Source organism: Pholcus phalangioides, unplaced genomic scaffold (assembly GCF_987345545.1).
Source record: "Pholcus phalangioides strain wild (caught in Gottingen) unplaced genomic scaffold, Ppha-v1.0 ptg000042l_1, whole genome shotgun sequence".
Classification (NCBI taxonomy): domain Eukaryota; kingdom Metazoa; phylum Arthropoda; class Arachnida; order Araneae; family Pholcidae; genus Pholcus; species Pholcus phalangioides.
The window spans coordinates 4,426,051-4,453,857 of NW_028301628.1; the positions used below are offsets into that span (position 1 = coordinate 4,426,051).

Here is a 27,807-nt window from a genome sequence, read left to right on the forward strand (position 1 = left end):
ACCTGTGCATGTCTTTGAATGACCAATGAACCCGTCTCCAGGAATTACCTGTGCAAGTGGTTAAATGTTCTCCTATCGAGTACCGTCCTGCTTGGGTGCCGTTCCGGGTAAATGCTACCACTTCTACAGCATTGCCGTTTCCAGACCCGTAAATAAGGTGAATATCGGCCTTCTCCGCCGACGAATAGCAGCTGGATGACAGGTTCAGCGGAAGGTGGCGTCTCATACATTCCAGAGCAAGAGCACCCTCCCGACTTTCCGACCCCACATTGTGTGGTGATTTTTTTTGTTTTGTCGAGTTTCATCACGCTTTATAGTTCTGACCATCAGCTTAGTTACACCCTGTACTTCTATAGATATCGATGATTCGTAGGATGGAAGTATTTCACTGCAAATTGAGAAACGTGTTTTCTTATATAGCTTTCTATTTTACCGAGAAACACTCGTAACCCGGGCCGGACTAACAATTAACCAAAATGAGCACGTCTTTAGGGCACCATAAAAAATTATCAATTTTTTTATTTTTTCTCAGCACGAAGCATCCGACAAAAAATCGTAGAATTTTCTATTGATTGTATAGTTGAAGATCACCCATTAAACGAACGACATATAAATGCACAAAAACTAATAATATTTCAAGATAGAGATCACTTTAATGCTTAATTGTTGTGAATTAAATTTCATGCAATATCCATATAGTAAACTTGAGCCTTCTTACCAGCATCAATAGGGCCCTTGGGCAAACTGATTTTTTTAGTGCCCCCTACCTAGCTAAAAATACCTGCCTAACAATATGCATGTTAGCTCTCGCAAGTTTCGAGCAGATCTAATTGTCATAAAGTCCTAGGGGATGTGTCCGGGTGATTCACATGCATCAAGAGTAAGCCACGTACTCCAGAATAAGGACGTGAAGTTGAAAATGTACAAACCTTTATGCGTCTTTATCAACTGCATTGCTTCAGGGAAAATCCGATGAATGGGCACGAATGGGCGATGATGAATTCACGGACATTATCTTATCGTTGATTATTATTACCCGCGTGGGGCATTTTTCGCCCCCCCCCCGGCGTACAAACTGCGCCAGTAAAATATTCCTCAAAACTCGCTGCTGTGTTCCCAGCCTGATGAAATGCATCAAAAATCACGGTTTTCTCAGCGAATCATTCAGCCCGAGTGGCATGGCGGTAAGATGCTCGTCTACCACCGTGAACGGTGTCGTCACGGTCTCAGATTCAAACCCAGGGGAGAATATAGATATGTTCCTACATATGAGGAGATTGAAGCGACCACCGATAGAAGGTGCTTTCTTTTCATTAGTAATTGAGTATCTATAAATTAGGGGATCTAACCACAAAAGTGTGGCTGCCCAGGTTATAGGTACTCAATGACTGTGGTTAACCAACAATAAGATTCCTGTGAGTACTGTAATATCGGACATGTTAAGATTCAGTGGTTGGTTGTGGTTTATGAAATCCTGACAAAAACCATTGAGCGCAAAATCATACAAGTGCTTAGAGCCTTCAATCGTATCAATCTGGCCCTGTTCATAACCTGTTATATCTGGAAAACGTTTTATTTCGCATGTTTTAGGTCAGTGTTTTTTCAACCACAGGTGGTCCGTGATGTTAATAAATCAAGTCCGCAGGCAGACACGGAAACTTAATTCTGATTAAACGGAAATTATTTAATGGCATGAAAATAATATCAATGATATTCACATAGGTTCGAATAATTAAATTGAGCCAAAATACTGTATATTAGTGGTCTATCAAATGAATTGTTCTTGGAAATTTTAGTGGTGTCTGGGATCAGAAAGGTTGAGAAATGCTGTTCTGGGGGAATTACAGACTTGAAGGCTATGCAACACACGATTTTGTTGATGATGAATACCTAAAGGAAACACATGAAGGGGGGGGGGATGATTTGTGGAGCAGCAGCACAACCTATTGAAAAATATTCGTACTACTTTTACTAGTAATGCTCATTGATATCGAGCGCATTATTTGAAGCACCTGTTGCTCGAATTACACGCAGTTGTGACGATCAGAACATCTAGCATAAAGAGACCACTGAGGTGAGAAATGTTTAGAATCGTTTTAGTACTCGTGTGTATTTTTCTTAGTTACAGACTTAGTTTAGAGAATTTGTAGTTGTAGAGCTTAATATTATTCCGATATTTAAATGGTTTTTTTTTTCGTTTTTTAGCTGCGTGTTGCACCAACGTTTCTCAAAACATTATTCTGAAAGTTTGTTGCGTTTAAAACTAATTGTTGCTTCAAGGAAACACAATCCTTCAGAAACTAACTGCGAAAAATTGCTGTAATATTCAAATATTTTCCAGTTTATTTATTGTACATTAGTTCAGAACAGTTTTGATTATTCATCACGATTTTTTTACAATTACAAATATCTTTTTTTTAAACATATAAATACTTTTTTTTCAAATCAATTCCTTTTAAAAATCGACTTTTTATGGGAGGAAAAAGGAAATTTTATTGCGCTTACGTTGAACAATTACTTTAAGGATGTTTTTCTACTGACTGCGGGGTTCACCACAGGGGGAAAGTTTTCGAATATCGTGCAATTTGCGATTATTAGGTGAAAGAATATCAAATTTAATCCGATTTATGTACAGAAACTCGATAAAATCTTGTTTTGATTCATCCCGTTTTTTTTAAATATAAATCCTGGATCAATACGTGCAATGTTCTCGCTACTTTGTCCGGATGCCTTCGTCCAGAAAGATTTAGAAGCATCTTTTCTTATTTAGGATTATATAATCGTATCACAACTTGCATAATTATTATAGGATTTTCTATTAAAGCTGAAAATAATCACCATGAATCAAATACGGTTAATATTTGTTTTTAGTTCCAGAATCAACTCATCTATAAAATGCTGATTTTGTGAAAATACTATTTTTTAGTTGCAGCTTCAGTCTCTACTAAGATCCGTACCCTTCCTTTTCAAGTATTATTTAATTTACGTTTTAAAGATGTGATCATTTTGTAGAGTCTCGTAAAATTTTTCGTGAGTATTGATCACCCTTGTAGACATCAAGATATTACTTGTACGTATCATTATTTTTGAGAGGAATTTGTTTGATTTCTCTCAGTAGACAACAAAATAGGTGTTTACTGGCACTTGTTCGGAGGTCCCCCCCAAAGAAAATCGGCAAAAGTTATCCTTCGAAAGACCTCTTAGCTGTCATTAATTGCTCTCGTAGCGCGATAAGAAAAGCCATGAATCTTCTCCGGAGATTGAAATTCGTTGGATTGGAACGAGCTGCGAGTAAATACGCTATCAAGAGACTCGGCAACGAGATGCCCGGAATGACTCCATCTAGCAATTAAGCAAGAATGACAACTCTCGCCGAGAACATGGCCCTGTAGTATCGCAGTGTGGGATTTCTAATATAAATGGGTCTGATGGGCATTTAAAATGGGAAGCGGATGTAAATGTCCTATCAAGTCAATACACATTAACTAGTACTAAACGCTCTTTAAATATATGAGTTTTACTCTGTGTGCAAACTACTTACTAAGAAGAACCTTTCTGGACTTTTTTTTTGGAACTTAAGATAGAATCGAAATGTCGAGTGTTTGATAATTGTGCACTTGGGAAAACTTTTAATCGATATTTCAGCGAGTTTACTGACGAAAAACAAAAAATAATACACGCTTTTCCCCTCCATATGCATTTTGTTCATGTCAAGATAAATCTAATGTAAATGCATGCGTATTTATTTTGTTTTATTAAATTGGAACGTTATAATAACGCTATGAAGATTTTTAAGGGTAAATGGAGAAAGAGTACTTCACTTTTTGGAGAGTGCGCGCCTATTCATTGGTTTGGAAACTTGTCACAAATCACTCAAGTGATCTGAAAAAGCACCGCTGGCCACTTAAATGATATCCATGTATGCCGCGGATCCAAAAATATATGCCAAAAGTGAAATATGTCGAGGACTATGCCTAGGCCTCCGCCAAGCAATATTGAATAAATAAATAAATAAATTGTCGCAGATCACTTAAGTCACCGATTCTCAACTGGTGCTTCGCGGAACCTTTGAGGCTCCATGTGCACTCCCCAGGGGGGCACCGCGGCCACTCGAGGAAAATATTAAAAAAAAGCCGCAGACTTGAAAAAGAAGCAGTTATAAATATTTGAAATAATACAAATAAATCAGTAACTTTGATGAATAAATGGGAAATATGCCTAAGGGGCTACGCCATAGAAATTATAGACCAGAAGGGGATCCGCGAGCCAGAAAAGGTTGACCTAAGTGATCCGTAAATATGTCACAAGCCACTGAAGCGATCTGGGAATGTACTGCGGGCCACATAAATGATGTGAAACTGCACCGCTCACTCAAGTTGGTCACTCAAGTAATCTGTGGATTTGCGGCGAGTCCCTTAAATTACCTATAATGTGACGCTTAGTTCATTATTGCATAATCAAGTTTGAGGTCATGCACCATTTTGTTAGAAATTCCCCAGAGAAATATTTACGAGCTGCATGTACGGTTAAATAGCACAACAGAATATTCCTTCAAACTTGGTAGGCACATTATTTTTTATCGTGCAGCATTTAAGGGCATTATATGAAGTTGCAGGCGTATTACGAGGGATAGACAATCCATGAACAAGTTTATACAGTTATTACAGTTTGGATAATGGTATTTACAGAGAGGTTTGTGTTTCACTTTTGTTTGTCAAAATCTGCAATAATTGCCGTGTTCCGAATGAATTCGGAACTCTAATGTCGTATCAAAATTGAAGTGAATATTTGAATCCGTTCTAGGTGTTGGAAACTCTTTATTGATCATTTTTGTCGAACCACGGTCATTTTCTGCACACGAGAGCTAATTAGACCGGGACCTACAATGTATTGCCGACTCCGAACGGCAGGCTTTTTTTTATACTCATCGAGAGGTTGGTGCGCTAACCCCTCGATGGGGGGACTCCATGCGGTAGCAACTTTTTCCTGCGGTCATGTCACCGTTTCTGTTGTACCCCTGTGTCAGGAAAGTTTTCTGACCAGGACGAACCGGGTATCCAATCCGCGACACCTCTAAACATCCTTTGGTATTTTAGGCGGGTATCTTATCGACCTGGGCTTCCGCGCCCGAAAACTTTCCATCAAATACTGCCGGGGTCAATCTAAGATTTTAAAAGGATAGAAAAAATATTTCTCACGCAACTAAAACTTCTGTAAATGAGAGTAGAGAACTTCACGTCATATGAAGCTATCAATGATTTTTATTTGAAGTACGTAATAGACAGGGCTAACTACTTAGATGACCAGTCACCCCACATTTCCAACCGGGATAATAACCCGCACCTGCCATAATATGATCGATTGCTTCTACGAGACTCCATCATCATTCTCGTAACTTCTTATAAGTTCAGAGATATTCGAATCCTTACATATGACGAGATAAAATCTGAGTGGCCGAGGTTAAATCACTGGTTTTGGGAGATAATGGATACTATCCTGAACATGAATTGAGTAACCACCTTGGTCTTCCAAGCTTATAATATATATTGTTTTACTCACCCCTTTATCATCCACTTCAAAGGATAGCTTGATGCCAGACTACTCAATGAATCCCATATTAAAATTTATGGAAAAATCCTTGGCACACACGCTACAGAATTTCAAATTATTTTCAGTAGGACATCCTGGCAATATGGATAATTATTCTCTGATATAAGTGATGGCCGAGCCCACGTATATGCTATGCTATACGTACGTCTAAATGATTTTTTAGCGTCAATTCATAACACATCATAGCCAATTCGTTTTTCGCTTATTTCGCAAACAATATGGAGGAAAAATACATTTTTTACTCCTTGCTGGCATAATGAAATATCATAAAATTAATGAAAATATAATTAAAGTTTAAATATATCAAAAATATTTGAAATTTAAATGAATTAAACTTATTTAAAATGTAAATGAATTAAACGCATTTAAAATGTAAATACATTAAAAAGTAAATACTAAATAATTTAAATAAGAACTAACACTTAAATGAAATATAAAGGTTAATTTAAATTTACTCGATAAAAAAAAAATTTAAATGAGCGAAAGATTTGTTCAATTCTGTTTACTCAATGTTATTTAATTTAAATGGAATTTATAGAATCAAAAATAATCAAATTGTTTGTAAATCAAGTATTTGTGAATTGTTCTCAAATATTTTGCCTCATTTGATGAGATATTCTTTTTTTGTTGACAACAGTTTTTTTATGAACGTATTTTTCATTTATTTTGAAACAATGTATAATGAATAACATTGAATATAAATTAATTATATTCAGCCACATTGATCCCATCCTACTTTATTTGATATTTTACACCGCTTGCACGGATGGTGTTTAACACTGCATGTTTAAAGATTTGGCACAATATGTATGGAAAATATTTTGTCGGCATTACATAGCATACAAAATTGAAAACATACATACATTCATACCAAATAAGAAATAAATCAACGGTTCAGTATCTTTGACAATATTTCCACTTTTTGAGGCTTTTGGGCCATGTAAAAAAGCACGATATGATATTTACAAATTTGTGTACAAAAATACGCAGTCATTTTCACATTCTATAGAATTTTGAAACAGAAACCTGCATCAGTGTAAAGAGCGTCAAGTTTATAAAAAACATGATTTTTGTAAACGTTAAGAGCACCGCGGCAGGCAAAATAATAAAACATTAAATGCTCGAACCTAAAAACCCACGAACGATCCAATACCAGAGAACTCAACTGAAAAATATGAGATTTCCAAAGCCAACCAAGCACTAAATAAGTATCCACAAGTCATTCGTTGCAAAATAGCATAAATTAACTCGATAATGAAGACAAAAAAAAAAATAATAATAAAAATTAACGCCTCTTTCGGATTTTTATTCAATTCCAACGAAGAGTAATTAAAATTCATTAGGGCTTGTTGAATTTCTCGAGTAACGAATTTATTTCGGGTGGAAAAAAAAAGAAAAGAAAAACGAACGTTCCCCGTGTTCAGTACAGGAGAGAGGAAAATAGAAAAATTAAGAGCAAGAGGCCAAGTTCTAAACTATGATTAATCACGTGAAGCTCATAACAGCGAGCATAAATCGCAATTTATCAAGAGTACCCAAAGTAGTGTATACTTATTTTACTTCGGCTAACCTGATTTCACGTATACACGACCGAACATATTTCCTACAATTTTATCTCCCGTGAAAGAGAGAAAAAAAAAAAAAAAAGGAAAAACAAATAACAAATTGTCCGTCCGATGTCACACATTTCCCACCATGTATTTTCATGTCGAAGACGGGACACGCTGTATTTATAGTACGTGCTTTTCCCTGTACATAAGGGGGAATAAAATAAAATAAAAATGTTTTCTCGCTCTCCCTCTAGTGAGAATTTATATTACCAACTACGCAACAAGAATATAAATCGCTGCAATTATTTAAAGCTGATCATTGAACGGAAGAGTGTAACATCCTCTCTTTCCTTCTGTGTGTAGCACAAAGTATTTTACTTTTACTGTAATTTTTTCTTTGAGTTTTGTCTTGTCCCTTGGAACAAATAAGGATGTATATTTCATTCGAAGAGATGAAAATTATTATTATTTCTTTTTCTTTTCTAGTTGCTCCCTATACCCAATACTGTCATATATCAAAATTTAATAAATTCACCCTCGCGTGTTGCAAGTATTGTTTCTAAAATGGTGATACGAGCGTGTATTAGAGCTCAATTCATCAGCTTGGTAAATGTGATTTTTTTATTGTTATTGGTAAGTTTTGTTTCGTAGGGGTATGGGTGGAATGTTTTATTCTTTTATTCATTATTTTCATCTTAGAATATATGGAAATGCATTGTTTTGAATAGACATGTTTTTTTTTTCTGATTATATTCTATGAAGACTATTAAAATATTGAAATGTATCTTATTAATTATTGCAATAGGATAATACAAACAAAACGTAATGGGGAAAAAATAATTCTACAATATGCGTAGAGCACGGGTGCACAGACTTAAGCCTGCGGGTCACATGAGGACTACAGTGTGGTTCAATGCGCAATTTTTTCCGATAGAAAATTGCATCGCTATTTATCGTGATGAGTATTTGGATGTATTCGGAATTCTCTAGCACAATATATGATCTGGTTTGTGGGCACTACGGAGTGCTCGTTGTTGCACTGGAGGTTTCTGTTTGGCGGGCAGGGTTCCAATCCTTTCGTTTCCTGTGTGGCAGATCTTGGAGCTCGTGGGGATACATGATCTCATAATCAGGCAGTGACTATTCAGTTGAAAACTCCTTCGAATATAGACTACTTCACCAAACACCAACTCTGGCCATATCGCTATATTGCAATTTAGTCGAATATAGACTGGGTCACCGTTCGGTTAGGATGTTAGGATGATGATGTATTAGGATGAGTAGTTTTTGAGAAAAATTACTGAGTACAGGATATTAGCTAAGGAGTAGTACAGGAGTAGTTAGCTAATTCTAATAAGTATAAATTGTACTTCGTAGCTTAATACTTTTTTTAGAGGGTGTTGTATTCTTTATATACATATTTATTTTATTCTTCGTGATTTAGTGCTGAGCATTCTACTTTACGTAATTTTTTCGTATAATCTCTTACGTATATTTTGCATAGTAATGTATTTTACATTATTTTAATTTCCAGTTAACGTTTCTCATTTTCGTATTGTTAAGTATTATTATTATTATCTAGCTTTAGCAATAGTGTTAGTATGCCTCGACCTCGACTAGTGTTGTGTAGAGCTTGCGACGGGAGGTTTCCCTGGTCTAGGGGTATAGTAGCTGATAGTTTCATTTGTAAAGGGTGCTTGGATAGAAAAAGGCTGGAACACGAGGTCGAAGCTTTACGGGAAAAAGTTAGGGTGCTAGAGGGTCCGGTTATAACGGACCCTCTGGTCGTCGAGCCACCTGTTGATGAAGAAGCAATCTCCACGAACAACGACATTTTAGAGGGCGAATGGGTGGTCGTGGATGAGGTAGAGGGGGATAGTGATAGGGGTTTAATCATCGGCGATTCTATGGTTAGGGAACTTGGGAACCGAGTGTGTAGGGATTTTCGGGGTTTCGAGCGCTGTTGTCTTCCTGGGGGGAAGATTGGCAACGTTCGAGACGTTTTTCATCGCCGAAAGTTGCCCTTGCGGGTGATTCTGTGGGTGGGAACAAATCAGGTAGGAGCGAATATTAGTGAGTCTCTGTCAGAATACCGGGATTTACTATTATCCGCTAGGGAGGGGGGTTCAGATGTGGCAGTGATTCCAGTGCTGCCAAGGGGTAGTAGGGGATATAGGAGTAGGATCCACCAATTCAATATAGGCCTGAAGAACATTTGCTCCTCACTTGGGGTCACGTTCTTGGAGCTTCCCGCATTTACCGATAGGTGGCTTCGTTCGGATGGGATCCATCTAAATAAGAGAGGGGTCTGGGAGGTTTACGATAGTCTTAGGTCAGGTTTTTTACTCCCAGACCACGTAGTCGGGAATGCGGGTTAGTTAATGATAATCACAACAGTACTGACGGGGAATTACCCACCTCTGACTTGGATGGCTTCTCGATTGACAACAAACCACCGGGCAAATTAAAATGTGTGTTAATAAATGCCAGGAGCTTGGGTAACAAGAAAGATTTTTTAGAAACTATGATAGTTGTGGAGGACTTGGATCTTATAGCCATTACAGAATCTTGGGCAAACGATGGGGATGAATCTTTCTTACACATCTCCGGATACGATACTTTTTTGAGAAATAGATCTGATAGGAAAGGGGGTGGAGTGTTGATATACGTGAAATCATGTTTGAAGGCTAGAGAGTGTAACGTGCAGAGAAGTGATATTGAAACCATATGGGTTGAACTTGAGAACAAAAGACGTCATAAGCTTATTGTTGGGGTTTGTTACAATCCACCGAATAGGGATCAAAACTATATCGCCAAAATGCATGATGAAATTTCCTACATGTGTAAGCGAAAGAGGGTTCTCATACTAGGGGATTTCAATTACCCGGGTATTGATTGGGAGAACCTTTCATCTGGAAATCAGTATGAAAGAGACTTTCTTAAGTTGGTGCTCGAACATTTTTTGTATCAGCATGTATCAGAAGCCACTAGGGGTACTGCTATTTTGGATTTAGTTCTTACTAGTTCTGAGGATCTAGTTGAACATGTTTCGGTGGGGGAAGAGTTTTCTTCCAGTGATCATCGTATCGTCAGATTTCTCTGTAACTTTTCCTCGGGTAAGGTTGATAACAAAAGACTGGTTCCTTGTTTTCGGAGAACTAACTTTGATGTTTTGCGAAGAAGGTTAGCGGAAGTTTTCAAAGACCGGTTGGAATCAGTAGGGGTGGTAAGTCAATGGGAAGAATTTAGTACGAAGCTGTCCTCTGTTTTGCACGACGTCATACCCTTTGTTCGAAAAAAGCGTGTTTGTACATCACACCCTCTATGGTTCACGGATAGCGTGCGGAACCTTTATCTTGAAAAGAAAAGAGCATTCAGAGAGTATAAAAGTGGACGAGGTGACCTATCATTGTTTACTGATAAAAGAAGACTGTTGAAGAAAGCGATAAGGGATAGTAAAAAGCAAGTTGAATCTAGGTTGGCAGATAACATTGGCTCTGACCCAAAATCATTTTTTCGATACGTCAATAATGGATGTAAGGGGACAGTTGGCCCCCTCTCGATTGGAGGCTCAAAAGTAGAGAGCAATGTAGGCATGTGTAGTGCTTTCAATGACTTTTTCGCGTCGGTTTTTAATGGAGATAATGATATTCGATATACGGGTGTTGCATGGGGTAATAAAACGCTCAACGATATTCAAGTGGAAGACGTGGAGGTCCTAAATCTTCTAAGAAATGTATGTGCAGGCAAAGCACCAGGACCAGATGATATCTATCCCAGGGTTCTCAGGGAAGGTGCTAATGAATTGTTGGGGCCAGTCGCACAGATATACAGGAGTAGTGTTGCTGAGGGTATCGTCCCGAGAGATTGGAAACTGGCTAACGTTGTTCCGATATTTAAGAAGGGTAGTAGAGAAATGGTGTCTAATTATCGTCCAGTGAGTTTGACGAGCTCCCTCTCGAAAATTTTGGAAATTATCATCAAAAGGCAGTTTGTGAAGTGGATAGAAGAGAATAATGTATTGTCGGATAATCAGCATGGGTTCAGGAAGGGGAAGTCATGTGTAACTAACCTCCTTTGCTTCTATGATTACGTGACTAAGGCTTTGGGTAAGAGCAAAAATGTCGACGTTGTTTACCTTGATTTCCAGAAGGCATTCGATCGGGTCCAACATGGCAAACTCTTGAAGCGTTTACACGAGATTGGAATAGGGGGCAACTTGCTGAATTGGATAGAATCGTGGTTAAGAGATAGGTCGCAACGAGTTATGGTGAACGGGGAATTCTCTGGTTGGACAGACGTCACAAGTGGAGTTCCTCAGGGAAGTGTCCTTGGCCCCATACTTTTTTCACTTTTTATCGATAAACTCGATCAGGGTATCGATGGAATTACTAGCAAATTCGCAGATGATGTGAAGCTAATGAGGGTAATCGGGAATGAAAGCGATAGGGAGTTGCTCCAGACCAACTTAAACAAGATTGCAGCATGGGCAAATGAATGGAGCATGACGTTTAGCGTAGATAAGTGCATGGTCGCTCATTTTGGTTCGAACAACCCACGGTTCTCTTATGAGTTGAATGGTGTCACTATCCCGGATGCAACTAGAGTCACCGATTTGGGAATTCTCATTGACGAGCGACTTAAGTTTTCTGAACATTGTTCAGCGGTTGTCAAAAAATCGAATAGAATGCTTGGTCTCATTTTCAAAAAGGTCTCTTCGCGTTCTCCTAAAGTCATTCTTCCGCTTTTTCGAGGCTTAGTTCGTCCTGGACTGGAGTATGCTGTAAGGTTTTGGAGACCATACCTACAGAGGGACATAGACTTGGTTGAAGGGGTGCAGAGAAGAGCTACGCGTGTCCTTATTGGCACACAGGGCTTGAGTTATGAAGAAAGACTTCATTTTTTGAATATGTTTACATTGGATGAACGCAGGTGTCGAGGAGATATGATCGAAGTGTTCAAAATTTTCAATGGGATGGATAGGATGGACCATGAACTTTTAGTACACCGCCAATCGACTGCTTTTACAAGGGGACACCAGTATCGATTGGTGAGGGACAATGCAAGGTTATGGTGTCGCAGGGAATTTTTCTCCAATAGGGTTGTTAATAAATGGAATAGCTTACCCCCGGAGGTAGTAAATTGTAACACAATTGACACGTTTAAAAAGAAATACGATAAACATGTTGGGGTAAATCGAGAAGCTATCCATTCTTAGAATAAGACAACCATAAGTATTCTTTATGGGCATTGTATAATATTTTATCATGTGTATATATTGTTTGTAATTTGTGTTAATTGCATTTTTAATTGGGTTGCTGTATTTTTGAAACATATGACAACCATATTTTTATGGGCATCTTTTTATCAGCCACCTCGTTGGGCATTTTGCCTGTTGTGGCGTTGTATTTGTATTTGTATTTGTATTTGTATATGAGTACGGCGTAGTTTATGAGTAAACTACTCAGAGTAAATGATTTATTATAAAATGCATGGAGTGTAGACCTATGTGTCACTTCAGAAATCTCTGCGCACAGTCCAACATTTTCTACATTATTCAATATTGTAACCTAATTGCATAACATAGAAATAAACTTTTCGAATATAAAACTACAACCAACTTGAACAGTTGATGATAATTTAGCGCGTATCAATTCTAATATAGAAGAACTTCTCGATAAATATATACGTTGTGTGTGTGCGTGCGTGCGTGTGTAAAAGTGAACATCGGTTATGCATAATCCAGTTATGCTTAATATATATATATATATATATATATATATATATATTATAAGCTGTGGCGGCTGTGGCCGCTGTGGTGGTCGACTGGTTATAGTGACGGACTCGCGATGCGAGGATCCGGGTTCGAACCCCACAGTGGTGGTCGGCTGAAGTTGGTTTTCTGTGGTTCCCAACTTCAAGGCGCAAATGCGAGCCGATCTCCCCGTTAAAAGTCTCGCCACAGAGAGCAACAGTCCTACAACGATAAATCCTTCAATCATAACACTTCACTCATAGTTAGAAAAACTGGTGGCAGATGGCAGCACTACACATAATAAGCATTACAGAGAAACAAAAAAACTTCACCTCAGGTTTCACTACACGTACACGCACATTCCCGCATGTTGGGGGCTCCGCGGGGGAGGGGGGATTGTGTAGGTGGCGTGCACGTAGGTAGGGCCTCCAAAAATGGCTCGGGGATCCATGATGTTCTTAAGTCAGCCACCTCGTTGGGCAATTTGCCTGTTGTGGCGTTGTATAAGAAAAGCTTGATTTCAAATTTCACTACATTTATCACTTTCACCTGCGATTACGCATAATTCCTAAATAAAAATGGAAAGTTTGATAAATATGAAAAAGAAGTTTATAATCTTTCTTCTCTTCATCAGACCAATTAATTATTTTCACCGATACATGCTCTGCACATATTTTGCAATAAAAATTGAATTAAATTAAAATAAGTGATAAGGTAAAAACGTTCATAACAACCTTATCAATTTTGTAATATTGGCTTTCTTCACATGCATCAATACGTGCAAACAATCTCAACATTACCATTTAGAATCGACATCCTGGACCATAATTATCTTCCGTTCATCAAGTAATTGATTGCCGAATTACCATATTTATCAATACAAGCTTGAATTATACGCAATCACCGTTGAATATGATAAATTCTGGATTAATGGACTAATAATAATTATTAATAATAATTAATGGACTACTAATAATTATTAATAATAATTAATGGACTACTAATAATTAATTAATTAATTAATTATTGTTTTGAAAAAAATATATATTTTTTCTGATTTTACTGTCCACTATCGAGAGTGCCCGCTAACAGGGAGTAGAGTGCATTAAAGCCCTATTCCACGGGACCGGGGGTTAGACAGGGCTGATAATGGGAGGTGTCCGTTAACGGGCATCGTCCGTTAGGGAAGGCTCCACTTTATACGCATATTGAATTAGAATAAATTAAGCTGAAAGTTTTATAAATAATAATTAATTTAGCATTTCAATGAATCATTTATGGATACTGCTGAAGTCCAATAATTACTTTACAAATAATTAAAAAACTACTGCACTCTTGACTTTGATCTTTATAACAGCACAAACTCGTTTATGCAAAGGTTTTCCCATAAAAACTGAGATATTCAAAAATTAGTTGATTTCTTTTATTTTTCAGATCAGCATTCCGATAATCACATCCAGTTATAACAGCATTAATGAAAACTAATAATGAAAAGCACTAAATTTTATAAGGAAATGAAAGCAAGGAAATTACATTACCGGCGTCGGGTCAATAGAATTTCTTTCGGACAGTAATTAATTTCATCGGAATTTAAACTCGCTCACGTTTAATTCTTATTAATTAACATTATGCAGAGATAATGGTGCCTTTGAACGACTCATAAAGAAATTAAGTCTTATCATTATAGGAAAAATGTTTTCGCAAATTTCTCAGAGGGTGTTAAGTAGATCCGAAGCAACATGCGTGAAACATCTGGAAATGCAATTTTCGGTTATGAACGGAAAATAATCATTGAATGAGAGGAAGAAAAAACTAGGTTATACTGTCATTACAGTAAACACGTCATGCATATATTGCGATTATTCAGTCAAACGAATTTGAAATTAATAATCAAAAACGTATTGCGATGATAGGAGAGAGAATGCAGTATTCTGGATTAATAGAGACAGTTAAATACACCGAAATTATATATGTACAACATTCCCTTTCTCTATAATTCGCGCGCGTTTTCGATTTCTCTATCGAAAGTTTGATTTTTTTTTGTCTTACTAATTCACTATTATTCAATATTGTAACTTCACTAACATGTCATAGAAATCAATCAATTTTCAAATACGAGAAATATACAACCAAATTAAATAGTTGATCATAACTCTATCAAGTCGAATATACGAATATTGAATTAGAATAAATCAAGCTGGAGTGATAAACAATAATTAAATTGGTTTTTCAATAAAGCAATTATTAATTTTACTGAATTAACAAAAATTATTTTGTAATTAACTACTGCACTTGACTTTGATTTTTATATATATGTTGCAAACTAGTTTTTCAAAGCTTTTTCCATAAAAATGAGACATTCAAAATTTTTTTTGATGTGTTTCAAACAACATTTTGATAATCACATTTAGTCATAACAGCATTAATGAAAACGAATAATAAAGTGCTAAATTTCGATTATAAGGAAATTAGATTACCGGGATGGGGGTCATTAGAATTTCTCTCGGACAGTAATTAATTTCATCGGAATTTAATCTCGTTCACGTTTAATTCTTATTAATTAACATTATATAGAGATAATGGCGTCCCTGAACTGAACAGCTCGTAAAGAAATTAAGCCTTATCATTATAGGAAAAACGATTTTGCAAATTTCGGAGAGGGGGTTAAGTAGATCTCAAGCAATGAGTCCGTGAAATATCTACAAACACAATTCTCAGTTATAGCCGAAAAATATCCATTGAGTGAGCGAAAAAGCTGGGATGTAACGTCATTAGAGCAAACATTTCATGCACATATTCGATTACTCATTCAAATGAATTGGAAATTAGTATTCAAGAAATTCCAACACATATACAGTGATGATATGAGTACACAGCGTTATGGATCCGTAGAGAAAGTTATATATATAATCGAAATTACAACATTTTTTTCCCTTTCTACATGATCCCGTTTTCGATTTCTCTTTCGAAAGTTCCTATCGATTTATTTTATTTTTTCACGAATTCCTTAATGGTATCCCCGCGAAAAAAATCAATTAATTGATGTAACTTTCCGAACCAGAAATGCACCCGAATGAAAACGATTTTGGAATTTTGTTTTTTCATCTAGTTTTATGTTCGATAATGGATTTGCGAACGAAAGACTGGTTCGGGCAGAGAGATATTTATTTTCTAACTTTTGCGTCTCTCTCTGTATATAACTGCGAACTCTAGCTTTCTCTCCCTCTCTCTCTCTCTTTAAATATTCACGGAATTGCGTACACTTACGGCATCGGAAAGCATAGGAAAAGCCAATATTTCTATTCATATGCTCATTTTTCGTGAGGAAAAATATGTATATAAAAAAAAAATAGAGCGATATAGAGAAATAATCTTGTTTGTTATTCCTTGCGTGTATCATTTATTCAATAGCGTAAGTGTTTTTGTTACATGTACCGGATGAGTTTTTAGTTTTGTAATTCTGGAGAAAATACGTATTTAAGTGTGCATTAATATTAATATAAATTTCTCTGATATGAGATGTTTATTATTCTGCCTCAGTTTCAAGAAATATTTCTTACGGAAATACCAGTAATTATAATGAATTACATTAGTGTTTTGCATAGTCTCTGAAATTTTAAGTAATATTCTCAATGGGAGCATCTCTTTTTTTGTTCTTGAATTTATAATTAGTTTTGTTTCTTGGAATTGGAAAATAAACCGTATTTTTTATTTTTTCTATATAATTTGTGAACATGTTGAATAATGTTTGGTTGAAATAATGTTTTTTATGATGATTTCTCTATTTGATGGTACTTCACTAATTCGCTATCGAAATGCTATACTTTTATAGAACGTGCAGTGCTTCATAAATTGGTAAATAGTTTGAAAATTGATAAAAATGTGAGGAATTGGTACGTTTGAATGCGGGTTTTGTTAAAAAGGTTTTCTGACGAAATATAATTTTTTTTTGAAACACCAAAATGTTTAGTTCAACGTTTTGTCGATAGATGGCCACTAGACCAAATAAATCACTAGAAATATGCAAATGAACCTATTTTTTTTTCTTCAATATAAAATAATTACTATATATTCCGGCCACCGAAAATGAAGAAGCCGCACGTAATTTTCATCAAAAAAAAATAAATAATTAAATAAAACTCAAAAAAGTTTTAACGAAAAGCCAAATTTTGTACGTTTCCCCGTGCCTTCTATTTTTTGAGAATTTTTAAATGCAGTCTAAGCACGTTATAACGACCATACCGGTGAAACAAAAACGATTTGGATAGTCGTTAAATAAAAAAAACTTGGACGTATTATACCGGTCGTTATAATAGAATGGTCGCTATAACGTAGAGTCGTGACAACGACAGTGAAATTTATAATTTAACAGGTGGTTTTTCAGGAATAAAAATTTTCATATCAACACAATGAGAACCCTCAAAGCGTCACCTGCGAGGAAATAATGCCAAAAAAAAAGGCTACGAGAATCATTTCTGGGCAGTAGTGTTATAATACACCTGTGCGACAAATTGAAACGCCAGCCAAGATGCATCCATCTTAACTAAATCGCTGAACTGGCGCTATATTTTTGTTAATAATAAACAATTCTGGTGAAAATTTAGTTGAAAATTGTGGATGCGTTTTTAGTGCCTGCCTAGCTCAGTCTGTAGAACACGAGACTTAATCTTGGAGTCACGGGTTCTCCTACGATGTTGGGAGAAATCACCTTTTTTAGCACGCAAAAATCCACGTTGTTAGCTAAAAATATGCGGAAATGAACACCATACAGCTGTTTCGGAACTACTGTAGGCCCTTCGTCACTGGAAAATTAATTAAAAGTGAAAAGAAAACCTGTTATAGCGCAGGTCACTCGCTAAAAATAAGAGCACGTGGTGTGAGAGAGAAAGATGGTGATGATGATGAAAAGATTACGCTTGTGAGACGGTGTGTATCGATGATAGAGTGGCTAGAAGGGTTAAGTTAAGGTATTGAGACCATATCTCGGAGAAAATTGGGTTGCTGGAAAAATCGTTTACCAAAGAAGAAGAGTTGATGTGAATATGGAGCGCTTCAAAACGTTTAGGTCGACGGGTGAAGGGCATTTCTGAATGATTTTGGTGGAGTTAATGTTAAAGTGATGGCTACTGGTCCAACAATACTGTGCAATAGAATAACGTTTTAGCTCTTGATTTTTAACGTAGCGTTTGAGTTCGGCAATTCGAAACTTCAAAAAAACGTTTGGTTTGGCCGGTGTATGACAGACCATATTCGCTCGAAATACTGCAAATATCAATTATTGAGGCCTTCAGCAGGTCTTTGAGTCGGGTGAAACGAATTTTGTGAACGGGTGAGAAGACAACTGAAAATTAGAATCTGCGGAGGATTTTAGCAACTTGAAAGCTTGGTTTGCGGTAGACCGGTAGAATAATCAGATTACGTGTGGTTGTGGAATGACAGTGCGGTCATAGTGACGGACTAGCACTAGGGAGGACACGGATTCAGTCACTGCAGTGGTGGTAAGCTGAAGTTGGTTTTCTGTGGTTCCAACTTCGAGGCGCGAATGCGAGCCAATCTCCCCCTTTAAACAGCCTCGCTACAGAGGTCAACAGGTATACTATGGTACAAATATTCAATCATTATTCTTCATTCCTGAAATGTAGATGACAGCGATGAAAAATCAGGCAAAACAGTAGAGCCGCACTCAGATTGTTACGGACACACACTTACACTTCCGGCACAACTCACTCGGTAGTAAATTTGCCGATGACAATAGACCGGAGTTTTGCTTGATTTGAAAGATAGAACGAGATATTTGATGCATTTTTTTTTCTGAATGGTCACTGTCATCTCAGGAAAACGGGACGATCATTTAATCCTGAGAGAGCAAAATTAAAACCCCAAAATGCTACAACCACTAAACCACCTCTTCCATATTCCTCTGTGGAACTTTCAACGAATTGGTACATGCGTGTTCATGTTGTGGATCTAACGTATTTTGTTTCTGTGTGATATTTGTTACAGTGCTGCCACCTGCCATCATTTTTTCGAACTGTGAGTGATTGCAAGGATTGAATAATTGCATCGTTGTAGGCCTGTTGATCTCCACGGCGAGACTTTTTAACGGAGAGATCGGCTCGCATTCGTGGATGAAAGTTGAGAACCACAGAAAACCAACTGCAGCCGACCACCACTGGATGTCGCTGCCCGCGTAATAGGGAAAAGAGCGCGCCTGCGCGATGGAAGAGCGGAACTTCCGTTTGCTGCTCAATCCAGACAGTCACGTGGTCCGCTCATATCAATGTAATACGTTCTTGTATATTCTGTTGCGTTAGCTATATAATAAATATTTAGTTATGTTTGCATTGTGAAGGAAGTGCTGCCTCATTCTTTCTACAACAGGTTCGTACCGGGTTCTTGCGATACTAATTCGTCGCTATGACCACTCTGTCAATACAGAGGCGAACCCCCAACATACTAGGCGTCTGAATTTTTCTTCCTATGCATGTCCTCATTTGAAAAGATGCAGGAAAATCTGAAGATAATTATTGAGTTCAATTTTGTGTTTTCAGAAATCAACGGAAATGAAAACAAATTAAGAGTAATTGTGTGCAAGAAAAAAAATATCAAAAACCAACATTCCTTGCTATCTTATTGAAATAATTAAAATAAGAACATAACTGGGGCTAATTTAAAGTCGTTCAGATGAGAGATGATTAATAATCACGGTTATTCATTCATTTTATTGCATCCAAAAGAAGACCAATGCCAAAAATATTACTATAATTCTTGGTTTGTACGTACAGTGGAACCTGAGATAACGATACTCTGGGAATCAAGAAAAAATATCGTTGTAGAGATATTATCGCTATATCTAGATGTAGCATTTTTTTTTAATCAACGGATGCCAGAAAATGTACGCTGTTGTTGGTATCTCTTCTGAATTGGCATTGCTTACCGTAAAATGTATATTTATAAGTATAACATATTATCCCGTAAAATATTCTAATTTATTCGTTGATGTGTAAAATTCAGTTAGTTGTTACGTTTTACACTCTGTTGTTTGCCGCCCTCATGTGTAATACAAAGAAGTGTATCACCTCACCGCAAGTAATTGTTACGTTTGGAGAGTAGATAGCGCAAAATACCAATGTTATTATATCACCAATATTATACCCTTGAAAGCACAAATTCTGGGGCTAATAATATATCAATATATATCACGGGTTATTTCGAGGGAAATATGAAGTATATGGGTGTAGTTTTTGAAATTCCTCCCCCCCAAAAAAAATATCGTTATTCAGATGTTTATCGTAGTAAAGGCTATCGTTGTATCGACAGGAATTTAACATTAGACTATAAGTGATTCCCAACAAGATTCGAAAAAAAAAATTTTAGTTTAGATTTAAAAATTTTGTTTCAGAAGAATTTACCATTATATTGATTATCGTTGTAGGAACGCCCCACAGTAATTTTATACTTGATGAATTCTTAGCAGTAAATCCAATTTATTTTAGCAATGACATCTTCAAAACAAATGCGTAAAAAGTGCTGATCATCTTTATGGTTTTCTTAATAGTACGGTGAATCATAAGAATCATGATCGATCATGAATTAATCCAATCAGAGTTATTATTACCGTGATTATTACAATTATTGACACAATTCATGTTCATCATAAAAATAATAATATACATAAAATATATGTGATTGATTTATAGCGATGCCATCATAGAACTTGATGTGGAGGTCACAAGAAACGGAAATTGATATTTTAAAAATAATTTTAGTTTTATTCAAACATATCGAACGGAAAAATCCTCAATAAGAATATCAATGATCTCTAATTTTCAGAGCTATTCATCGATTCGTTTTATACGCTTGTACGTATAAGAAAACAAAAACATCTTTATTCTAGCATCCGAGGGATATTCACTTTCATTAATTAGTATTAGAATTACATGATTTAGTAACACATCGAGAATTAGCAATAGTCAAATAAAATTATTTGTAGTATTGAAAAAGAATTATTTGTAGTATTGAAAAAGAATTATTTGTAGTATTGTGTAAAAATATCTGATCACCTAAGCAATCAAGATGTTATTCGCAGAAAAAGTTGATTCAATCAGGGAAAGATATATTTCAGGCACAGAAACAACGAGAAATTTTATTAACCATATAATATAATAATCATTTTCGGGAATTGAAATTTCTGAATATAATTTATAAATTCAATCAATGAAAAACGTTTTGATACTGAGATGTTCTTTTTCCAAGAAATCATTCAAATTGCTTTCTTTTTCTTATTCCGTATCAAATTTCAACTTTTCCCGAATATTTCGCAATTGATATTGCACAACCGAGTTGCTACATTGAATTGAGTATTGGGATTCTTTAGTTTGCTTTTTTCACTCAAAATGTATATTATACGGCGTGTATGTAAACTGCCAAGAAGAGAGTAATATTTGTGAGCAGGCGAAAGTAATGATTATTTATGCTCTCAAATAAATTTCTCTGAATCTGCCGATTTCAATATTAAATGCGACATACCTGTTTGTTTATATATATATATATATATATATTTTAAGTACATATCCAAAAAAAAAAAGATAAAAGACAAATAATTTTTCAATTTCTTATTTGCATATTTAATAATTAATTATCTAATTACATATATTTTTTATATTAAGTAGAATAAATAATTGTAAAGAAACTATAGTATATTTCAAAAAACGATCTTTGAGTTCAAAGCTTCTGAAAGAGTGATAAAAATCAGGTTGGAAGCTCCACTTAAAATTATATTCGACTACACTATCTCCAGTAAAAGTGGTCAAAATCAATGTTGAAGAACCACTTTTTTTTAATTAAGTACTTATAGAAAAAAAACATCAAAATCATGTTGAAAGCTTCACTAAAAATAATCGTATTGTATTCAAATCAGAAGTATTGAGTTCAAATTTAATACTTCTACAAAAGTGATCAAAATCGTGTTAAAAACGATCTTCGAATTCATTTCTTTTGAAACGTCATCGACATTACGTCGAAAGCTTCATTAAAGAAAAAAACATTTATCCACACAAGAAATAAATGTTCGTATAATTTTTATAATAAAAAAACCAGATATTCCATTATAGCAAATATTACTTGAAAAATTAATATTTAAATTCAATAAATGCACTGTGAATGTTATAGATAAAAAATTGAAATATAGCTTATGAATTCACAGTGAATTATATATTAAAATCTCTGAACCAGTTTAAAATAATTAATTTCACTATTCCCCTAATTTATAAATATTTCATAAACTAATTGAGTGTGTATTGAATTTCACACCAACATTTCTTTCGCCAATTGAATCACGTTCTGAGAATTACACGTACGTAATCTGAGTTATGTCAATATGCGGATACGGTATGCACAAACATACCGACGATGATGGACAGACATGCAAGTTTAACGCTTATTGGAAGCGATCCAACGTTGTGTTGCATTATATTGCAAACATTGGGAACGCATGTGCCTATATAACATGGAGCGTTCTAAATTTTCTTTAAATATCAGAATAGAATCATAAATCGCTCATCAGTGAAAAATTATTTTCATTCGGTCTATTTAATCATAAAACGGTATTTTTCATAGATACAATACGATACTTAAAACTTATTTTCCGTTTCTAAGATTACTGTGGGTAAGAGAAATCAATATGTGGATTCGTGAATTGATAATGGAAATATTCATTATGTATTTCGAAATACTATTTTAATTAAGGTTCTTACCCGTTTTCCCAATACTGTAAATTAAGTCCACGCATGTGAAGTAAACGAGCAACTTCAGGATCATTCCGCCGCACATTCCGCAAGCAGATACGGCTGAACTCTCGATGTTACTTTGTATTCATAATAACACACGCATTTCCAGATGTGAAAATTTAAAAAAAAAATTAAAATGATGCCGTGTTGTTTGTAAATACACTTCACAACGTCACAGGCACAATACTGTACATCTTCCACACGGAGAGTACATGAATATAGGACGAAATCCTAAGAGACGTTTTGAGAACTACAACTCACATCTACACTTTTGTTCTCAATTTATAGTATTTCTATTTTTGTATATCTGTACACGAATTTAATATTTTACTTTAATGATGTATAATAGATTTTATATTGATTCAAATGACGGATTTTGTGGATCGATACAAAAAAAAAATTATTTAGACATTTCCCACGTATTTATAAGGTACGGTTCTATCCTAAAATATTAAAAAAAAATGTATTTTTTTATAAGTTTTCATTCACAACACATATTTTTATATTCGTAGCACATTTCACTCGAGATACGATCCTCACAATCCAATCTAGCTGACACTCAGTCGAGCACTGAATGGGAGAAATGTTTGGTGATATCGGTTCCTGACTCGGTTGGGCCATCCCTCGCCAAATATCCCGAAGGGTTGACGCCAAGGAAAGAAAATCCCCGAAAACATTTCCTGAAAACGTCAGCAGCAGATATAACAGGATTCTGGAAGGTTTACGCAGTAATGGAAAGTGTCCCGGAGAAGTCTCGAATTCTCTCTCTCTCTCTCTTTCTCTGTCCTCTCTCGGTTTATCGGGTGTCATTTCTTTGCATTTTCTCTCTTGACTTCGTGACTATTGCGTCATTCCAATACAAAATTATCAGGAGAAGGAATTTCCTTTTCCTTTTTTCCTCTTCCCGTTTTTCTTTCAAAGTGGTATAAATACTTAAAGCTACATTAGATGGAGTTGGCCAGCGGTTTCCCGCCGGCCGCTGTGATGATTGAGTGGACATAGTGGACTCGCGTCGCGATGATCTGGGTTCGAACCCCACTGCTGCCGCAGGGTTGGTTGATTTAAGTTGGTGTTTTCTGTGGTTCCCAACTTCGAGAGGCGCGAATGCCAGTCGATCTTTCCGTTAATAATTTCTCGCCACAGACAGCAACAGGCTTACACCGATACCATAATTCAATCATCGCATTTCATTCATAGTTAGGAAAATTGGTGGCAGGTGGCAGGACTGCGCATAAAAAACATCACACAGTAATAAACTGTACGTTAGGTTCATAACACGTACAGGCACGTTCTTCTTATTGCAGGGGGGGTCTTCAAATTTTCACACCCGTCGGTAAGAAAACTTGTATATCAAGCAGGCAATATGGTCACTATATGTTCACTTGTAATGTTGTTTACATAGCAGTAAAACTCAATTTGCAAAGCAGCTAACAATACGGCATCGAGGATGCTTGCCCGGTCACATTAGATCGGGGGGGGGGGGGGTCTTCATACAGGATTCCGCGGCAGTCTGGTTATATTCGAAAATGATGGCTTCATGAAGAATATTCCCCTCTGCGTCCACGGGGACTCGAACCCCGGTCTCCCGATTGCCGTACGAGTGCTCTACCCCACTAAACTATGGGAACACGTGGACGGAGTGTTTCTCCTTTCGAGTGTATATATATGCTGAATGGCTCCGTATATTCTCGGCGACAACAATGAATTACTAGCGCATGAATAGGCGAGGACTAGAGACCGTGGTTTAAGTCCCAGTGGAGAAAGATTTGAGTTTCCTTCATAAACTCATCATCTCCGAACATGACCAGTCTTTTGCGGAGTATTGTATTTGACATGTAGTGGAGAGGACATATTTCTCAACAAGAGTCTTCAAACTTTCATTCACTGTGGGCCAAATTGAAAAATCCTACGAACCCCGTGGGCTACCAGCTAATGTAATTTAGAGGCAACTTGTGTGTGTGTGTGAAAGAAGGGGGCAACGGATCCCCGAGTTGAACAGGGACAAAAATAATTGAAGGCTTTCATTTATTCAAAAAACGTTTCTTTCATTAATTATTTTAATTCCAATTTGTTCTAAAATAATTGATTCCACCAATTCTGAAAACTTTTTTGATTAATTACTTAATCAATTATTTTTCAGTTCTACTTTATTCTGAAATCACTTCAAATGATTATTTAATTATTTATTTCGGTAATTCTGAAATTATTTTCTTTTTCGATAATTCTGAAATTATTTTCTTTTTCGATAAGTCTTGAAATAATTTCTTTGATAAATATGCAATTATCCATTACCCAATTATTTATTGATTCTGAAATAATTTCTGTCAGAAATCACCTAATGCGAGAATTTCTTGCTTGGTTAATATGATGATAATTATTCTAATAATTATCGACACATAAATATAATTGTGATACTTATTTTTTTCCGTTAATTCTGAATTATCGTAAATTCTCTGGAATTTTCTTTTTTTCATTAATTCTAGAAAATTATATTTATTTTATTTGAAAATTATTAATTTCATTTAATTTAGAAATATTTATTTTATTTAGAATTATTTCATTCATTTATTCTAGAATTAGTCGTTTTTCAATGTTTTCAACCATATCCTAAAAATAATCGGTGGGCCACAACAAAAAGAACCTTGTCCTATGGTGGAGACCCCTGCCCTAGAAGGATGGACCCACTCTGTATAAATTGTTGTTTTCAAAATTGTGTCCCAACAACATATTTCCTACTTTTTTGACAGCTTATACATATTACAATAAATGTGATAAATCCGGTTATTATGCATAATCGCTGGGCCTTTTGCTAAATATGATAAGTTTTCCTAAATTGATCACTTTTAGTGATGATTGAGAATAGCACGCACGCACGCACACACACAAACGTCGTTGGTAAAATAATAAAGTACTAATAATATCAAAGCGTCGCGTCGTTGGTAAACAAGATAAACCACATCGTATTATATGCTATAAAGAATAATTCATACATACATCATTATTTTGGGGTACAATCGTAAAATTTGCTATCATTATCTCGGAGTCCCACTATATTCATTATGCATACTGCTACTAAACCAGACATGCACCTCGTCCATATTCATCTGCGGAACTTCTAAAGAAATTGGTACATGTTGGAATGTGTGTGTACGTTTAGAGTGAAAGTTTGTTTCTGTATAATGCTTGTTTGTTTCTAATGTTAATGTGATGTATAGTGCTGCCATCTGCAATCATTTTTGTAAACTAAGAGTTTCTCTCAACTCATAGCGAGTGAAGTGTAACGAATGAATAATTGTAACGTTGTAGGACTGTTGCTCTCTGCGGCGAGACTTTCAACGGGAATATCGGCTCGCATTTACGCCTCTAACTTGGGAACCGAAGGAAACCAACTTAAGGGTTTGAACCCGTATACTCGCGATGCGAGTCCTTCACTATGACCACTCGACCACCACAGCGGCTCATTGCGCATACTATAGACTCATTTCGAATATTTTTCGTATTTATCAAATTCACCAATTACACCAGGTTATTATGGATAATCGCAGATAAAGGCGATAGAAAATTTCGAGTATTTATCAGATTTACCGACGACATTTGGACATTTTGCATAATATCCAAGTGTCGGTGGTAATATGCACGGTAAAAGCGATAACTTTTTACTATTTATCAAATTTAACAACGTCAGTCGGGTACTGTGTATATTTCCCTATAAAAGTGATACTTTTTTTCAAACTTTACAAGGCGATTGGTAAGCGCGCATAATAACCGATTAATCACATTTACCATAATATATATGATCAACAGCAATACTGTGGTCATGATGCACATGTCAGCATGTCAGGGCATCCCGAGTATTCTTCAGAGGAACCCACTCTTCGCAGCGGTTACCATGTGAATTATTGCAAATATAAAATACTTTTTTAATATAACTATTTTTGTGTTGTTTTATTTATTGCTTTTCATTGTTTTTCTTTGCTATTTTTATGGTTTCCTTTGGTGTTCCGGCCAACACTGAGCTGAAATCTGTAATGCAGCAAAGCATAGTCGTGTTCGGTTTGTTCAGTACAATTGAAATCAAAGCATCTGTTAAAAGCAAAGATACAGGGGCTCTCATGCCCCATGCAACCTCCCATCCCCCTTCTCCCAAGATGATCAGACAGTAACAAATATTTCCATTTATAATTGATACAATTTCCATTAATTCTGAGAAGTAATTTTTTTCAAACAAACATGAATTTTCATCAAAATTCTAAAATTATTTTTCATTATATATTAATCTCCAATAATTCTGTAATTTTTCAGTAATCCTGGAATGTTTCAGTATTCCATTCTGAAATTGTTCCTTTCAATGGTTATGGACTAGTTGAAATGCAATATGAAAGCATTTCTTTCAATAATTATGAGATATCATGAATTGGTAAATACTATTTCCCACTATTTCTGAAATTAGTTATTTCAATAATTATAGAATAGTTTCCTTCAATAATTACGGAAAAGGTTGTTTCAATAATTACGGAAAAGGTTGTTTCAATAATTACGGAAAAGGTTGTTTCAATAATTACGGAAAAGGTTGTTTCAATAATTACGGAAAAGGTTGTTTCAATAATTACGGAAAAGGTTGTTTCAATAATTACGGAAAAGGTTGTTTCAATAATTACGGAAAAGGTTGTTTCAATAATTACGGAAAAGGTTGTTTCAATAATTACGGAAAAGGTTGTTTCAATAATTACGGAAAAGGTTGTTTCAATAATTACGGAAAAGGTTGTTTCAATAATTACGGAAAAGGTTGTTTCAATAATTACGAAAAAGCTTGTTTCAATAAGTATGAAATCAGTTCCCATAATAATTATGAAACTTTCTCTCATTAATTCTTAAATTATTTCTCTGAAAACAATTCTAAAAAAAAAGCTGTCATTTATTCTAAAATTACATCATTAAATAGTTCTCAAATTATTTCTCTGATGAGTTTTTTTTCAACATTACCATAAATTTTGCAACTGTGTAAACTGTTATCAGGTCACTGCTAAAAATCGAGGGCCCGTCCATGCGTTGAAGGTAGGTTTCTGGTCTAAAGCTTCCGAAGAACACGGAATCGATGAAAGAT

The 27,807-nt window shown here is 35.7% G+C and overlaps 1 protein-coding gene across 3 annotated transcripts in view; it reads right to left on the reverse strand.

Annotated features, from left to right (window-relative positions):
• Positions 1-23,279, reverse strand: part of LOC149063901 (adhesion molecule nephrin-like) — a 479,700-nt gene extending 456,421 nt beyond the window's left edge. For 2 of the 3 annotated variants that reach the window (XM_089254947.1, XM_089254948.1), the window contains exon 1: positions 22,671-22,834. In XM_089254947.1, coding sequence (XP_089111073.1) covers positions 22,671-22,746 — 76 coding nt within the window. In that variant the 5' untranslated portion in view covers positions 22,747-22,834. Of the gene's footprint in view, positions 1-22,670 lie in introns of all 3 variants that reach the window. The other variant, XR_016195721.1, reaches the window with a different exon arrangement.
• Positions 23,280-27,807: the final 4,528 nt, after the last annotated feature.